The sequence below is a fragment of the Cheilinus undulatus genome, linkage group 17 (assembly GCF_018320785.1).
Source record: "Cheilinus undulatus linkage group 17, ASM1832078v1, whole genome shotgun sequence".
Classification (NCBI taxonomy): Eukaryota; Metazoa; Chordata; class Actinopteri; order Labriformes; family Labridae; genus Cheilinus; species Cheilinus undulatus.
The window spans coordinates 3,863,321-3,882,492 of NC_054881.1; the positions used below are offsets into that span (position 1 = coordinate 3,863,321).

Consider the following 19,172-nt stretch of genomic DNA (forward strand, 5'->3'; position numbering starts at 1 on the left):
CAGGCAGCTTTTACCACAGAAGAAGAGCAGTAAAAACATCCAATGTTCTCTGTGTGCATCTATGAAAGAGTCTGGGGTGAATGAAGGAAAACTAGAACTACCACCTGGTTTGATGCCTCCTGTAGGTATAAAACTGCCAGACAGTCAAAGAAGAGACTGGATGTGTTTTTGGTAAAGTTATTGGTAGAAATCTTGTTCCTCTCCTGGTGCAGGTGCATGTTCTGGTGACGTATGTCGGTTTAGATTGATGCACAGAATAGATATACATATACAAGGTATACAGATATGCATTTACCTTTGACATTCAAAGTCTAATCAGTTCACCTTCAGGTTTAAGTGCAGGTTTGGGCCAAATTTAAGAACGCCCACTTTTGACCAAGGCTGCCCATAAGGACGGGGAGGTTAAAGGGGAGAGCTTTCTGGGGCCCATGAAGGTCAGCAATTGTGAAAACCATGTTTTATATTTAACCTGAATAATAACCACTTTTATCAAAGTAACAATCCATGAATTTAGTATATTTATGCTGTCCTATAATAAAGCACTTACAAAGTGAAACCCATTTTCTTAACCTTTCTATTTAAATGTTAACAGTGTGGATGGGCACACTGAAATCAACCATTTGGAAAGTCATGTCAGACTTCAAAGATCGGCCATGATGTGCACAAGTGTCAGGACACCAGAGAATAAAGCAGAGGAAATATAAATAACATTAAGGGAAAAATGATTAAAAAATTACAAATAAAGATGAAAAATTTACAATAACAGGTTAAACATGACAAAAACAGGCTGATATGAGTGGTAAAAATTGGTCTAAGGTGGAAAAATTTGGCATATAGTGGAAAAAAAATGGGTTGAAACATGTTAAAAATGATGAAGAGCAGTTAAAAGTGGGAAAAAATGGCTGAAATAATGGCAAGAAAGATTAAAGAGCTGCAAAAATGGGTTAAGAGAAGCAAAAAAGGTATAAGCAGCAAATATTGGTTTAAAAGAGGCAAAAATTGGTTGAAAATGGGTAGTGAAAATAGCGAAAATCGGTTAAAAAGTAGCAAAATTTCCTTCAAGTAGAAATAATGGGCACTGAAAATGGGGAAAAGCAGTTAAGAAGTGGCAAAATTGTTCTTCAAGTAGCAAAAATGGGCATTAAAATGGGGAAAACATTTAAAAAGTGGCAAAAATTTTCTATAAGTAGCAAAAATAGGCATTAAAATGGGGAAAACATTTAAAAAGTGGCAAAAATTTTCTTTAAGTAGCAAAAATAGGCATTAAAATGGGGAAAAGCAGTTAAAAAGTGGCAAAAATGTTCTTTAAGCAGCAAAAACAGGTATCGATAATGGGGAAGAGCAGTTAGAATTCTGCAAAAATGGGTATTGAAAATGGGGAAAAGCAGCTAAAAAGTGGCAAAAAGTTTCTTTAAGTAAAAAAAAATGGGTATTGACAACAGGGAAAAGCAGTAAAAAATAAGGGTATTTAAAATGGGGAAAAGCGGTCAAAAAGTGGCAAAACATTTCTTTAAGTAACAAAAATGGATATTGAAAATGGGGAAAAGTGGCTGAAAAGTGGGAACATTTTCTTTAAGTAGCAAAATGGGCATTGATAACAGGGGAAAGCAGTTAAAAAGTGATGGTTAGAAAGCACTTTCAAGCATCTCTGCCTCCTACAATGGCAGGCACATTTGTTGTTGGCTTTTTTCTGTTGTTCTGAAACTTGACTGTGGCTGTGTTCAACCATCCTCAGGTACAGGGGAGGTCCCTGGTCTCCTACACCTTTATTTTGGGGGTCACGGCCTGTAAAGTTTGAGAACCCCTGCATTAGAGAATTAGTGGTTTAGAAAAGAGTTGCTGCCAGTGTGTTAATCTGCAGGCTTTGTGGGGAAATTTTTGGTGCAAATAAAAGCTAAAAGTCTGATATTTCAACTGCGAGGTGGTGGTGACCAAAACAGAGCTAAAAAAAACAAGATAATGTAGGAGTTATGTTTCACATAGGCTCAATATGGCTCTAAAATGAAGCATGCATAAAAATATACTTAAAATGATGTTTGTTATACTGTAATTCCTCTCATATGCAGGCTTTAAAAATATTAGTTAGTACCTTCCTCATCTGCCTTTCAGCCAAGGAGATAATGGCTTTATAAGTAACAGCCCCATTTATCTCTCTACAGTGTCAGTGATGGTTTAAATGTTTATTTGCTCTTGTTGTCTGTACTTCTGCACATGTAGAGCTATGAATATGTAAACAGGATGGCTGGGAAATAAAGTATTTCTGTGGTCAGCATTAATCAGCCTGTAGAGTGTTGAGTTGACTGTTAATCCTCTGGATTGCAGTAGATTGCTACAGTGAAATACAGCTACTTAAACAGATTACCAGCCAGGGATGAGAGGGCTGTAAGTCAACCCTGCACCAACACACAAACACAGCAACACAGGCCGTCATGTAACCAGTAAATCTGAGCGACATGGGGCAGCCATGCTCTGTCTCTCTCTCTCTCTCTGTACAGGCCTGTAGTCAGCCTGGTGGAACCTTTTACACTTTCTCTCCTTATTTTTATTTTGAGATTCAAATTTGAGGGCTGCATTGGGAGCACAGTGCAAATCTCACAGGAGACGGAGGTTTTGTCGTTGCTGCATGCAGGAAGCAGGCGGCCGAGAAAGGGACTGCAGGTCCCTGGTGGTCCTGGATAGCTGGTGCTTATTATGATGGAATTAACAAATGACTGAGATAGGAGGATTCATGTGGATTTGTACTTTACAAACACAAAGCAAGGCAGGGCTGTAGTCAGGAAAAATGTGTCATAAGATGGACTTAAAGGACTTTCAATGTTGCATGAATATGAAAGGGTTTGGGCGCAAGTCTGGCACGTGTGAGATGAGACAAAACACATACTCTGTCCTCTATGATAAGGTCTTCTTTATTAAAGCACTTAAACTGTCTGCGCAATTAAGCAGAGACTCACATCCCAATATGCATTAGAACAGTAAGAGAATAAGTATCTTTATAGGCTAAATCTCTCTGCTGTTACAGGTGTAGTACAGCCATTTGCTGAATGTAGTGTCTGTTAGCTCTGCTGCAGCTGAACGGTGTTTTCATTTGTTGACAATGGCTCTCACAGTTATTCATTGGAGTCCCAAAGCCTTATAAATGGCCAGCCACTCCTGGGAAGGTTCACCTCTTTTCTGAGCTTCCGAACTTGTGGATAATGGCTCTTACTGTGGTTGGCTGGAGCCCCAAAGCTTAAGAAATGGTTGGCCACCCCATGAAGGTTCACCAGTGTTCCAAGTTTTCTCCATTTGTAGATAATAGCTGTCACTGTGGTTGGCTGGAGTCCCAATGCCTTAGAAATAGCCTGCCACTCCTGGGAAGGTCCACCGCTATTCCAAGTTTCCCAACTTGTGGATAATGGCTCTTACTGTGGTTGGCTGGAGTCCCAACGCTTAATAAAAAGCCGGCCAGGAAAGGTTCAACCCTATTCTAAGTTTTCCCCATTTGTTGACAATGGCTCTCACCATGGTTGGCTGGAGTCCCAAAACTTAAGAAATGGTTGGCCACTCCTGTGAAGGTTCACTGCTGTTCCAAGTTTTCTCCATTTGTGGATAATGGCTCTCACCATGGTTGGCTGGAGTCCCAGTGTCTTAGAAATAGCCGGCCACTCCTGGGAAGGTTCACTGCTATTCCTGGTTTTCTCCATTTGTTGACAGTGGCTCTCACAGTTGTTCATTGGAGTCCTAAAGCCTTAGATATATCCTGCCACTCCAGGGAAAATTCCTTAATGTTCCAAGTTTTCCCCATTTGTGGATAATAGCTCTCAGGTGTCTCTGTAACCCTTTTCAGACTGATAGATGTCAGTATCTTTGTTTCTCATCTTTTTATGTTTTATTTTTTGAGCACATAGAACAGTTTTTGATTTCTTTCTAGTTTCAGAGAATTAAAATGATCTTTATGTTTGAGTTTGAGTTATTTCGTTAGTTTTGGTTAACTATAACCTTTCTCCAAATCCCCCCTGGCTATGGGCTTCTGCTCTGAGTGTGTTCCTCTCTTTGTGTGTTTGTGTATCTTATGTAAGTGTGTCCTAATCTTCCTTCAGCCCACAACAGTCACCCTGACACATAAAAACTCTCTCTCTCTCTCTCTCTCTCTCTCATTGTGTGTGCGCAAAAGTTTCATTATCATTAAGGTCAGGTCTGTGCGTGCGCGTGGATGTAGAAGGTGGGCGAGAGAGGGGGCACACACACACACACACAGAGAGAGAGAGAGAGAGAGAGAGAGAGAGAGAGAAGAGTCCGCGGAGGAGAGAAGGAGGACAGATCGGAGGCAGAAAGCAGGAGGCGCTGCTCTCTCTCAGTTAGGAGGATGCTGCGCTGACACGCGGACCGTCGGCGCTCTCTAACCGAACCACGACTCACTGCAGATCCTTCAGTCAGACTCCAAACACTCCTCAGCCTCTCCTCTCCTCTCCTCTCTTCCCGTGTGGACCGGCTCTTGTCGCCATGCCGCCGGCCGCCTGCTCTCTCCGCATCACGTTACGCGCGGGGCTGTGGATCGGGCTGCTGTGGAGCTGCGTCTCAGCAGGAGGTACGGGCTCATTCCTTCATCTGTGTGCGTGTTTTTTCTCTCTGTCTTTGTCCTCTGTTTGCTGGCTGATTCCCCGGAACAAGGACAGCAGATGAAAACAAAAAAGTGTTTGTTTGGAGGCATCGTGGGAGGAGAGAGGAGAGGAGAGGAGAGCTGGGGAGTCTGTAGCAGCCTTTGAAGTCTTGAAATAAACGTTGTTGCGGGCTATTTACTCTCCGAAAAGATGCACAGGCATCCACAGAGAGTCCATGTGGAGCGGAGCCCACTCGTGTGCGTGGGAGCCTCGATCAGGAGGAGTGAATGCTGAGAGAGAGAGAGAGAGGGAGATGACCTGTCAACAAGCTCTGCAGTTATTGTTTTCTCACACGCAGAGTGGGAGACAGAGGGGGATTCCTTCACCAGAAAGTGAGGAGAGGAAAGTTGATGTTTGAAACGTGCAGACAGACTGATGAAGGAGGAGGAGGAGGAGGAGAAGGAGAGGTGTCTTATCTCTGATCAATGACTCCACACAAGCATGTTTGTTTATCTGGCACCAGTCTGATGGTTGATGAGGGTTTCTGCACCCTCAGTGCTCTGTAAAAACATGGAAACTCTGGGTCAAACCCAGAGGTCAAACAGGTACTGAGATGCTTGATTTGGTTGAAAGCAGCTTTAATGTAAAGTAGAAACACTCAGGAGTAGTGTTGCATTTTAAAATGGATGTGAAAGTCCTGGCATCAGAAATAAAAGCCTCAGTTTGCAGAATGACATGTCATGTTTACGGCTGCATGGAGAGGGCAGCTGGATTCTTATTCTGAGCATCACTCATGCATACTTTGGCTGGATCGGTGCATGTTTAGTGTGATCCATGTTTTGGCACAATGCTCCCACATTTAACACTGATTTGCCTGGAGTTTTGCAGGATTTATTGTACAGTACAGTAGCACAGATAGTAGTCCACATTTCATCTCAGTATGATCATATTCAGGATTATTGCTCCATATTTTGCATGATTTGTCCACATTTTACAAATGTTTGTCCTTTTATTGGCACAAGTGCTCTATATTTTAACATCATTTGTCTATTTTAGCATGCTTGGTCAACATTTTTGTCTGCAGTTTTAGAGGATTTGTCGATACTGAAGCAGCATTTGTCTATATTAGGACTGTGTTTTAGCACAATCAGGGTCTGCTTTGGACTGATTTGTCCTTTTTTGTCCTTTTTTAGCACATTTTGTCCATATTTTTGCACTATTGTCCATGTTTTAGCAACAGTGCTATATTTTAAGATAACTTGTCCAAACTGTAACACATCTGGTCTATGTGTTTGGTTGATTTTGTCCAGATTTGGCACAATAGATTCTTATATTCGAGGAGTGGTCCATATTGCATACCAGTGTGACCTTATTTCAAAGGATTTGTACTTATTTTTGCAGTATTTGTCCACATTTTACCAACAATCTTCTATAAACTAAGACAACATGTCGTTACATTGGCACAGCTGGTCTGTATTAAAGTATAATCGGTCAATATTTTCCATGTTTTTTTGTAATTTTTTTTCAGATTTATCAATACTTACACAGAATCAGATTGAAATATGGTGCAATATACCAGTATTTTTAAGCGATTGGTGTTTATTTGCAGATGATTCATCCTTTTTAGTACGTTTTCTTCATAGAATTGCAGAATCTTTCCATTTCTTTTTAGCACAGTTCAACCAATTTTGGGAATCTTGTCCGTATTTTTGCAGGAAATTTTCCATATTTTGGCACAACATGCCCGTATTTAACACTGATTTGTCTGGAGTTTTGCAGGATTTGTTGTACAACACAGTCATACAGCTGGTCTACATTTTTTTGTAATAGTCCACATTTCATCTCAGTATGATCATATTCAGGATAATTGCTCCATATTTTTCATGATTTGTCCACATTTTACCAATATTTGTATTTTTATTGGCATAGCTGCTCTGTATTTTAGCATCATTTGTCTATTTCAGCATGCTTGGTCACCATTTTTGTCTGCAGTTTTAGAGGATTTGTTGATACTGAAGCAGCATTTGTGTGTTTTAGGACTGTCTGGAGGTGTTTTAGCACATTTATCGTCTATTTTGGGGTCTGTATTTTCGGTTGATTTTGTCCAGATTTGGCACAATAGGTCCTTATATTCCAGGAGTGGTCCATATTGCATCCCAATGTGACCTTATTTAAAAGGATTTGTACATATTTTTGCAGTATTTGTCCACATTTGATCAACATTCTTCTATAAACTAAGAACACATGTCCTTATATTGGCACATCTGGTCTATATTCTAGTATAATTGGTCAATATTTTCCATATTTTTGCAGGAATTTTCCATGTTTTAGCACCATTTAAAAATTTGCCAATCTTTTAGCCCGAGTGCTGCATTTTAAGGACAACCTGTCTAATTCAACAATGATTGGTCCTTTTTTTTTTTACAGTATTTGTCCATATTTTAGCACATATTCTACATTTCTGGGAAAAATCTAGTTTAATCTTTGTGTAGACTGCTCTATAATTCAGCAGTTTATTTGTGTTTAAGCATGATTTATTCATGTTTTAGTTTCATGTCCATATTTTAGCACCATTTGTCCTTATACTAGCACAGTTGTTCCTTATTTTAGCGTGACATTCACTCTTTCAGCACAAATTGTTCAGGTTTTTGGTCCATGTTCAGCAGGATGTGTGTATATTAGATTGGTACATACTGTATTTAACCACAGTTTTTCTTTTTTTGCATGACTGATCCATATTTGAACAACATTTGTCAATACACTTGGACAACTCATTTTTTCTTTTTTTTTTTTTAATAAAAGGACAGTTTGTTTATAGTTTAATTGAATTTCTCTGTTTCAGCATGACTGGTCATTATTTTTGCATGAGCTCTCTATAGTTTTTCAGTACATGTAAATTTTTCAGCAGCATTTGTCCATATAATCTTAATATCTCAGAATTATTGGTATTAAAGAAGAAATTCTTCCTTTTTAAGGAGGGTTGGTCTTTCTAAAGATTGGTCAGTATTCCAGCAAGATCTGAGCATATTTATCATGATTTTCTCTTATGTTTGCAGGGTTTGTCCATATTTTACCAGGACTTGACAAAATATCAAGATAGTTTGTCAATAATTTAGCAGTTTTGGCCTACTTTAGAGGACAGCTAGTCCATTTCACCATGCGAAGTTTTAATTTTGCAGTATTGTTACATATTTTATCACAGCTTGTCCATATTTTTGGTGCAAGTCTTAAAACCATCGCTCCACCATGTCAGCAAGATTCATCTAGTTTGGATTGGTCTGTGCTTTGGAATAGTTTGTTTGTGGTTTCCAATTTGCCCTTTTCCCCATTTTTCCCCATATTTTAGCTCTATTTGCTGATATAATTGGTCAGGTTGACCTTGTACTTGCATAATTGGTCTATATATTTGCATGACTGGTTTATATTTCAGAAATAACTTGTCCATGGTTTTGGTCTATGTTTCCAGGGTTTGTATTTGTTGTTGTTATTTTAGCACAGTTTGTTAAAATAAACCTAATTGTCCATATTTTTCCCATATTTTCCCAAATTCATCAATATTTCAGGACCATTTGTCCATCTTTTTGGACTATAGTATAGAATTGCTCCATCTTTTGGCAGGACTTTTCCATCTTTTCTGCATGATTTTGCCATGTTTTTGCAGGATTTGTCTGTCTTTTTGAGAGAATTGTCTAGATTTTTGCATGATTTTCTATCTTTTTGCAGGATTTGTCCATCTTTTTGAGAGAATTGTCTAGATTTTTGCATGATTTTCCATCTTTTTGCAGGATTTGTCCATCTTTTTGAGAGAATTGTCTAGATTTTTGCATGATTTTCCATCTTTTTGCATGATTTTCCATCTTTTTGCAGGATTTGTCCATCTTTTTGCAGGATGTATCCATCTTTTTGAGAGAATTGTCTATATTTTTGCATGATTTGTTCATGTTTTTGCATGATTTACCAGTCTTTTTTTCTGTAATTTCCTATATTTTTGCATGATTTGTCCATCTTTTTGAAGGATTTGTCTATCTTTTTTGTATGATTTTGCCATGTTTTCACAGGACTTATCCATCTTTTTGCAAGAATCGCTATATTTTTCCATGATTTGTTCATGTTTTTGCAGGATTTACCAGTCTTGTTGCAGAATTTGTCTATCTTTTTGCAGGGATTTTCCATCTTTTTTGCAGTATTTTCCTATATTATTGCAGGATTTTTCCATCTTTTTGCAGGATTTGTCCATCTTTTTTGCAGGATTTTGCCATGTTTTTGCAGGATTAGTCCTTCTTTTTGGAGGATTTGTCTATTTTGCCCAACTTTTGTTTGAATTAGCACAGTTCCACCATATTTAGGCACAATCGGTCTACATTTTGGGGGGATTTGTCAGGGTTTTTCTTTATGTGATTGGTCCAGAGTAAGCACAATTGGTCATTTTTAAAACAGAAATGATCCATGTTTTTGCAAAAATAGTCTATTTTGATAGGTTGCTTTTCTTTGTGGCAGTTTTCCATATTTTTATGGGTTCTTGCCAATATTTACATATTTGATTGATATATTTTTGTAAATTCATAGTGATTTTAACATTAGGACAGCATCAAAAGAAGTGAGTTCAAGAAAGAAAGAATTCAATTGAACATGACAGCATGCTACTATATGGAATCCATACCGAACCATACCTGACCATACAACACGGATTAGCACAATACGATGACATCATGCTACACATGCTATGATAGGAAACGATAGGATGGTACAGGACATAATAAAACATGTCTCAAAGTGGTTCCAGGTGGAGTAATCCCACACAACATGGCATGAAAGGATGATACAGAAAGAATATTTGCTTGGATGTCCTGTAGTATTCCAACAGTGTGCACATAAAGCTGCCTCTACAGCAGTTTCAGTATAGAAGAATATATGAAAAACAGCACAAATACAGTGAGGTATATACCAGAGACAGCAACAATAGACTTGTACAGCCCTTTCCTCATTAATGCCCATGCTCCACATAATAGAAAACAATAAACTAGAGTCACGAGAACCATGAACCTTGAAGAACATTCAATCAGATGTGATGATTGTTGTTGGTACAGATAACTTTCTAACATTCATGTTTTTCATTGGTATACTGTAATATCAGAGGTGCTTTCATGCAGCAGGTCTGTGTTTTTACATGCATGTTTTTCATTGGTATACTGTAATATCAGAGGTGCTTTCATGCAGCAGGTCTGTGTTTTTACATGCATGTTTTTCATTGGTATACTGTAATATCAGAGGTGTCTTCATGCAGCAGGTCTGTGTTTTTACATGCATGTTTTTCATTGGTATACTGTAATATCAGAGGTGCTTTCATGCAGCAGGTCTGTGTTTTTACATGCATGTTTTTCATTGGTATACTGTAATATCAGAGGTGTCTTCATGCAGCAGGTCTGTGTTTTTACATGCATGTTTTTCATTGGTATACTGTAATATCAGAGGTGTCTTCATGCAGCAGGTCTGTGTTTTTACATGCATGTTTTTCATTTGGTTACTGCTATGTTGGAAGTGTTTTCATGCAGCAGGACTGTTTTTAACAAGTCATGCTCCAGCTGCTGCAGACGCTGTCTCATGGCGCTGTGGCTCATTCACTGAGAAGCTGATCCAGGGTCAGTTTTCTGTGTTACATTCCTCAGCACTGTCTCCTGTAAAATAAGCTGATCATTCTCAGCAACAGAACGAGCTTTTCTTAAAATATCTGCTGGTGCTGGAGCATGATTCATGTTTCTAATGGTTCTGTGTGGGCTTTTAGAGCACATGGTCCCTCATAAGGAAAGACTGAGGTTTATTACTGAGAAGTCAACATTATGTTTCATTTTTGTGAGGCTTATTGACCATTTACTGAGGATGAATAGTCAGACTGGTTTTAATCAGCTCCAAGCTGGTCGGATTTTCATATTTGGGCTGTTTAGGAACTTTATTTATTTTGTTTAGTCCAAAGGTGTCTGAATAGAAGTGTTGCTGTCCCTCATAGTAGATTCACATGAATGTCATTTATAAAGATTAGAGCTTGGAATTATGATTTAAATGATAAGATAATTGATAATACGACATGCATGAGGCGCCCTCGCTGCAGGGATTGCTTTATAGAGCACATTTTAGCTGTGTTGAACTGATGGATTTGGGTGTTTGGGGTATTAATCCATACCAGGAACTCAAATCCTGGATATTAAGGAATCTGCATGCAGATATTTTGAGTAGAGATGCTCCGACTGTTACAATCTGGGCTCAATCCAATGTTTAATACGACAATTTAACTGATTGTTGATTACCACTCGCATGTTTTCATGTTGTTAGACTTCCATATGCCATTTTCTCACCATAAAAACACATCAGAGTTTGTTTATTTTGATTTTATGAAGGTGCACAATAGTCGGTGCTTCCACCAGTCACACCAGTCACCACCTTCTCTCCTGAGTCAAGGTTGTCTTCTCTCTTCCCCTTTCCTGTCCACATCCGACATCCGGCATCTCAGTCACCCGCCAACAAACATGGCTGAGCTAGACGACACTGAGAGGATTGTTGGTTTTTATCTGCTGTGCTAACATGATAGTAGATGGCTAAAATTCAGTGATGAACAGATGTTTTCACAACCTACCAGGCAATCCCACCTCCTCACTCACTTTCCTCCCAGCCAGCTCTGTTTTATCCCTGTGCTGGTAGAACAGGCATGTTGTGTAGTTTAGCTCGGGGTAGCCACAGACAGACTCCACAACTTTCTCCTCCTTCTTGTTTCAGTTCTGATTTGGAGGTCTCCAAAGGTGCACCTCAAGGTTCAGTCTTAGGACCTATTTTATTCTCCGTTTATATTAATAACTTGTGTAATAACTTGTCGAATGCCTCATATCATTTTTATGCAGACGATACTGTCATTTATTGTTGTTCAACATCGATAATTCGGGCTTTTGAGTTCTTGCAGTCTGCTTTTAATGTTGTCCAATCTCGTCTGCAGAAACTTAAACTAGTTCTAAATGCAGACAAAATCAAACACATGGTATTTTCAACTAAAAGTGAGCTGTCAGGGAGCATCCCTTCTATCTTAACTTAGTAGCAGGGTGCTCCCATTTAACTAGTGTCTACCTGTAAATATCTGGGTTTTCTTATCACACATCGCCAACTTGGTCACTAAATCTTTCTACCGTTGCTGGATTATGGTGATGTTCTGTATATGACGGCTTCAGCCAAATGTCTTCAGTCTTTGAATACTGTGCACCACTGTGCTCTGAGCTGACCTCTTGGCCAGGTCACCCTTGTAAAAGAGATCTTGATCTCAATGGGTTTTTCATCTGGTTAAATAAAGGTTAAAAAAAAATCAACTCAGGCTAATAAAGTGGAAGCACCACAAATGCACTACAAATTTACCTCATTTGTGCAGATTACTAGGTATTCACAGCATTCAATTCGTGAAGCACATTTGCAGTGTTCACGCCACCCGAGGAGAACTCGCATCTTTGCATTGACTTTGCATGGAATGAACTTGTGTGAATGATTTTTCCTGTTTCTGTTGTGAACACATCCTGATGTTTGGGGCTTCATTCAAACCGTTTAGAGCTCACAGTAGATCCCCCTGAGTGTGTAGCACCCTGGATAACCACCTATGCCTTGTGGTCCAGTTGTACTTTTTCCAATATTCAAGGCCAGCATAGGACTTAAAGTGCTAGTATGTACAGTTCTGTGCAGAAGTTTTAGGCATGGTTGGGCCGAAATTTGAGGCTGAAGTAAGGTGTGTAATGGCAAATACGCCCACCTGAGGGCCCAATAGGGTTAGGATTAGGCGGGAAGGAGGATTGACACAACCCAGGTCATGCTCTGGATGTCTTTGTACATTACCAAGAGCATGGGAAAATAATCTGAACAAACCAAAGAAAAACCACAGCTTTAGGATGGAGTTATGGGTAGATGTGGTGCTTAAACATAGCCTAGGGTACTGTTAGGGCAGGTAGGAGGGTTGCCACAACCCCCAGATTGTCGTGTGTGTGTTCGAAGCACCTGAAAACTGTTGGTGGTTGCTGGGCGTATTACCAGGGGTGCAAAGGCCCGGACAAAAGAAATGCTGTTAAGCTCGACCTTGGCTGCTGAGCGACACACGTACATGTCAAATGTGTCGACACTGACTCTGGCTTTTTGACTGATATCATGCTGAAAATATCCTACATCCCCTCTGAAAACTCTGGCCAGTTAGCGTGGACAGCATGATGAGAATCCAGCTGTGACGCTGCCCAGACACAGCCACCACGCACCCAGTCTGAGCTAACCATTAAAACCAGCTCATCCACAAACAATTCATCACGACTCCCTCTCAATCCAGTCACTATTTCAGACTAATTAGTACCCGACAAGATTTACTGGCTACATAGTATCTCACAGTAACAGTCTTCACACATCAGAGGCCTTTTTGCACAAAGTTTTTTTTTTCGCTCATGTGGCAGCTCAAAACAAGTTTTCTCACCAGCAATTTGATGTTGCTGTTGCAGCAAACCTTTTTTGAACCATGTTATATTTTTTCGACATTTTGAGCACAAATCTCACCAAATTAAAATGCTAGCTGCAGAAATGTCCTCCTCTATTTGTCCCCTTTTCATATGTTAGGTAGCCCACATGCCCATGTGAATGTAAATGCGCTGTGTGCTCAGTTGGAGCAGTTTCCTGACTAACAGGCCTTTGCTCCAATGATGCGTTTAACAACATAGTCTCCTCTCACTTCAGACATATGGCTGAACACAGAAATGACTCCTCTGATCAGTCTGTAATACAAACAGGTGAGCCAGCTCCTCCTCACAGCAAACCTAGCTGACCCTTATTACTGCTGATATTATTGAACTTACAGAATAAATGGAGAGTTGGTCGCTTCCCCAGCCGTCTCAGCTGAAAAGAGGGAGCAGTGCAGAGAGTGACGGTGCGTCCCGGTGCCTTTATGCACACACAGGAGCAGAGAAAGGCAGAAACTTCATTTTATCTCCTGCTCTGCTCTCAGTTTACTAAACCAGTGGTTCTCAATGTTGGGGTCGGGACCCCCTTGGGGGTCGTGAGACACTGGGAAGGGGTGGCAAGACGTCAAGAACATTTTTCGCCCATTTTTGCTTCTTTCTTTACACCAAACTGCCAAATATAACCAGTTTTCATCACTGTTTTTACCACTTTTTGACCTTTTGAATATATTTTAGCTACATTACTCCCATTTCTGCCACATCTTAATCAAATTTCAACGCCTTTTCAGTGCATTTTGTTTACTGTAATACATTTTTGTTACTTTTAAACCTTTTCCACCACTTCTCCCACCTAATTTTTCTTCTGTTGATCCATTATTGTCACTTTTAACTCCTTTTCACCACATTTTACGCACATTGTTGCAAATTTAATCACATTTGACTATTTGTCATGCCCATTTTTTCTGGTTTAAACCAAATTTTCCCACTTTTAATCCCATTTCTGCCACTTTTAAGCCAATATTGACACTGTTAACCTTTTTTTTTACCACTTTATTTGCCTGTTTTTGCCATTCTAACCCTTTTTTTTGCCATTTTCCCCTATTTTTTTGACACTTTAATCGAATTCTTGCAACTTTAATCCATTTCTGCTACTTTTAAAATCCTATTCCGTCACTTTTTCCACCATTTTTTTTCAATTTTATGATTAAAAAAAGATATACATTTTTAAGATGACTATATACAATGGCACATATAAATAAAAAAAATCCCATATTTTTTGCTTTGAAAACAGTGACCATTATTCTAGTACAGGAGTCCTCAACCTTTTCAGCCCTCGACCCGAAAATAAAGGTTCCAGAGACCGGGGACCCCCACTGAACCTGAAGGTGGCTGAACACAGCCAGGAAATTTCTAGAACAGTCATGTGGAGACAAGGCTGCCCATAAAGGGGGAATAAATGGGAAAGCCTTCTGGGGCCCAGCCAAACTGGGGGACCATGGAGGTCAGCAAAATCACGGTCCATTGGAAAGTTAAGCTGTGATATCCATATTTTCTGTTTAACCTGAATGATGACCATTCTTACCAAGAAACACAAATATTCATCAGTAAATAGCCTTCTGAAAAATGTAAATCCATTTTGTTAAAAACAGATAAAATGAGTCAATAATGGCAAAAATTGGTGGTAAAAGTGGTGAAATTGGATTTTAAATGTAGCATAAATGGGTTGAAGTGGCAAAAAGCAGGTAAAAGCACCAGAAAATGGATTAAAGTGGCACAATGGACACAGGCAATGGTAAAAGTTGCTGCAATGGCTTTAAAGTGATAAAATGGGTGGAAATTTGGTGAAATGAGATAAAAAAAATTGTTATAACCTGGCAAAAAGGGTAATCTAAGGCAAAAAAAATAGGCAGAAATTGGTTGAACTGGCAAAAGTATGCATATCAATAAAGAAATATGGTTAAAATGGATAAAAATGAGCAAAAATAGGCATCAAAAGTGGTTAATAGTGGCGATATTGGGTCAAAAGAGGAAACAATAGGCAGAAAGTGGCAAGAATTGGTTTAGAAGTGGCAAAAACAGGCAGAAAAAGGTGGTGGAAAGAGTTTAAAATGGACAACAACTGGTTTTAAGTGGCAAAACTGTGTTGAAATTGACAAAATTGATAGAAAATTGTTTGAAAACTGGTTAAAATTAAGCAAAATTGGTATTAAGTAGCAATAGTGTCATTTAAATATATTCTTCAGTGTCTCGTGACGTTGAGAACCACTGTTCTAGTAAAGAAGTTGAATGTGGTTATCACCGACTGATGTAACAATGGACCATAAGTTTGCTGAATTCATGGCTGGGTCCCAGAAAGCTCTTCTTTTATCACCCCTAATGGGCAGCCTTGTCTCCACATGACTATTCTAGAAAGTTCATGGCTGAGCTCAACCACCTCCAGGTACAGAAGGGGGGCCCTGGTCTCTGGCACCTTTATTTTGGGGGCTGAAAAGATTGAGGACCCCTGCACTAGAGGATGGTGCAAAACACACTGCACTCTGCTTTTTTTCTAGAATGTGCACAATTGATTTTGAAAATTGCATCAGTCCTCATGCGCAGAGAAAGATGCGACAAAATTCACCTCCGTATTATTTGCATTTTCTGCTGTTTATTTGCATCATCCTCAGTGTGCAAAGGCTTTTAGAGACGCGGTGATTTCTGAAAATCAGGGCCGATACTGGTCACTGACGTTTCAATCACTATGCCAACATTATCTCTCATGTTAAAAAAGTTCAGAGTTTGTCCCAGCGGTTACCTCTGACATGCAGAAAAATCTTATTCAATCCAGATGACAGGGACACTGGATGCAGTTAAAAACTTGCATCGGTGCATCCCTTCTCACCTTGTCTTTCAAAAGCACAACATGATGGAGAAAAGCTGTTAAGTAAAATTCACCCTGATTTATTCTCATCTCCTGCAGCTTTACTGCGCACAATTGAGGGATGCCAAGGCATGGTAAGAGAGCTAAGAACCCCCTAAATGCATCATGAATCTGTGATGATATATGGTGTAATTGTTTAACAGTAAACTCTGGTTTCAGATGAATAAAGATGTATGTTAAAGATGTGCATTAAGATGATAATCACACAGAAATCTTGATGTCTTTCTCAGCCTCCAGTGCTGATTTTAGCTCCTACTGTACAGCAGACAGAGGAAAATCATCTCTTTTACTCTACTCTACTTGATTTTATTTTTAAATTCAGCCTGACAGCTCGTCTCCTGGAGCCTGGATGTCCCAGCGCTCTCAGTGAGGAGGACGTCTTTACTGTGGATTTTAATAATTCAGCCTCCGCACGTAAACACACATGTACATTTGGATTCATCAGTGAATTCCCGGTAGGATTTCTGTCTTCCTGTTAATCCCCGTCACTCCGGTCCTTCCCCACGTATGAGCACAAAGGTTCGATCTGCAGATCCTCACACTGTGCATCACTGGTTTCATCTCTGCGTCGGCGTCTGTGGTTAATGAGATCACCCGGCAGAGATGTAGTGTCACCGAGCAGCCCTCTGATTGTCTCTGCGTTCATGTGTTTTAATGCTGGGATTGTGCCTGTGTATGAAGATAGGCTGGATCGCTGCATGGTCTAATTTCTCAGGGTGAGAGTGATAATCTGCCAGAAAGACAGCTTGACAGCTGAGTGCAGATTGTGGAGCTCCAGCTGGGCAGCAAAGCCGGCTGTAGTTAGGAACAAGAGAGACGCGGAGCTCGGTTATCGACCCGCTCTATCTCTCTCTGCAAACTTCATGTATTCACAGGAGAGGCGAATCTTTCAGCGTCTCACGGGTAGATTCTGATTCTGGAGGCCACGATTCAACTCAGAATGGATTTACAATTCAAAACGATTCCAGATTCTCAGCACATTCCCTGATTCTCATAAAGAGGTGATTCCAGCATCTTCTCCAGTCTGCTGTGAACAGAAATCTGTTATTTTTAGTCCATTTTTAGTGTTTTATTAGCAGATTTTAATGATGTAAACACAGAGGAAAACCTAAAACAAAGAAAGCATTGATTTGTACTTACATTGCAAAGTTCCAAAAAAGCTGGGGCGCTGGAAAATGTTAACAAAAACTGAATGCAATGATTTGCAAATCTCATTAACCCATACTGAATAATTAGGTTAACTGGCATTAGATCAGTAACATGGCTGGGTGTAAAAGGAGCATTTTAGGCCAAGCATTTATTCTCTTGCCTAAATCTGTTACCAAATCATGCTAGTGTGTTCTCTGCACCCTGCCTAACCTGGAGTCCCTGCTTTCTACAGCTGAGAGGCAGAATAGATACAGATGCATTGTTTTTTACAGATTCACCCACAGTGGAGAAATATCCCAGATTCTGAATGTCTGATGAAAACTAAACTACATTTTAGTCTAGTTTGAGTCATCTTGATGAAAAATAAACTTTCTTTTTGTCCGTTTTAGTCATCACAGATCTATTTTTAGAGTTTTCTAATGGAATAAAGGCTGTGGACGGACATTTTTAGTCAGTTTTAGTTGATAAATTAACACTGCTATTGTAGATCCACTGTGAGCTTTGCTTTCCCGTCTGGTTTTGTTTTCACTCCACAGTCTCACCCAGAGTCTTGAAAAGTCTCCTAAAGTGGCTCAATATCACAACTACCAGCTGATCGACACTCAAGGCCTGGAAGGCACTGAAACGGGGAGAGAGTAACAGAGCTGGTGCTAGATTACTAACGTTCCTTCATTCTTTTTTTTTTTTTGGCCACTTTACACCAATTTTGCCAAATTTCAACCCATTGTCATCGCTTTTTCCCACCATTTTTGGACAATTTTTACACATTTGTACTACTCTAAACCCATTCCGGTCCATTTTAAACCCCTTAAACCACTTTCTTTTTGCCTGTTTTTGCCACCCTTTCACCAATTCATGCCACTTTCCACTTACTGTTGCCTCTGTTGATCCAGTGTTGCCACTGATTACCAATTTTTACCACTTTGTGCACCCATTTTTGTCCATTTTGACCACATTTCTCCATCCGTTAGGCCCATTTAGCCTGTTTCTGTCTATTTTCTGCCTTAGTTAACCCATTTTTGCTAGTTTAAACCACTTTTTCCCACTTTCAAGTCCCATTTCACCAAATTTTCAACCTATTGTATAAATATTAATATATTTATATCACAGCTTAACTTTACAGGTTTACAGGTACCATGGTTTTGTTGGCCATGGGCTCCCAGTGTGGCTGGGCCCCCACACGGACAGCCTTGTCTGCACATGACTGCTGTTGAATGTGCATGGCTGTCCTCGATCACCTCCCAGTCCCTGTCACCTTTATTTGGAGGCGCAGGCTGAAAAGGTTGAGAGCTCCTTCCCTGGACTACCTACAAGCAGACTGGGGCCTGATCCTGAGTCCACACTGAACAAACAAACTGGGCCTTAGGGTCAAGGGCACTTGGATCTAGACCAGTGATAACGTGTGGCTCTAGAGCCACATGTTGCTCTTTTATGATGATTTGTGGCTCTTTTATGTCTTATTTCAAAATATTATACCCCAGAAAACCTTGAAACAGAGAAGCTTTAACTTCAGAAATAATCAAATGCAAGTCACATAAATTAGATCCGTTTATTTCCCACACTTATACAGACGGCTTTAGTTGTCACACTTCATTTTCAACCTTTTTTTTTTGTCTGTATATTTCCATTGCCCTTATTTGCACTTTTTGCCACTTTCAATCAACTGTTGCTGCTTTTAGCCCATTTTTGCTGCTTTTTTGGCCACTTTCTGCTACTTTTTGCTACTTGTTTTTGCCCTTTTAACAAGTTTTTGCCTCTTTTATTTTGCTTTTCATTATTTGCCACTTTACACTCATTTTTTTCACATTTTTGCCACCTTTTGACAATTTTTGCCACCTGTAACTACATTTCTTGTCACTTCTCACCCATTTCTGCCACTTCTTATCCTCAATTTTTCCACTTTTCACCAATTTTTGCCACTTTTTTTGCCAAATTTTTGCCACATTTTTGCGGCTTTTTGCCCATTTCCACACATTTTTGCTCCTTTTGACCATTTTTACCACCTGTAACTACGTTTCTTGTCACTTCTTACCCATTTCTACCACTTATTATCCCCTTTTTTTT

The 19,172-nt window shown here is 39.6% G+C and overlaps 1 protein-coding gene across 2 annotated transcripts in view; it reads left to right on the forward strand.

Annotated features, from left to right (window-relative positions):
- Positions 1-4,305: 4,305 nt before the first annotated feature.
- The window catches only part of LOC121525187 (seizure 6-like protein), a 108,657-nt gene continuing 93,790 nt past the window's right edge, over positions 4,306-19,172 (forward strand). For both annotated transcript variants that reach the window (XM_041811043.1, XM_041811044.1), the window contains exon 1: positions 4,306-4,567. In XM_041811043.1, the coding sequence (XP_041666977.1) occupies positions 4,483-4,567 (85 nt within the window). In that variant the 5' untranslated portion in view covers positions 4,306-4,482. The remainder of the gene's footprint in view (positions 4,568-19,172) is intronic.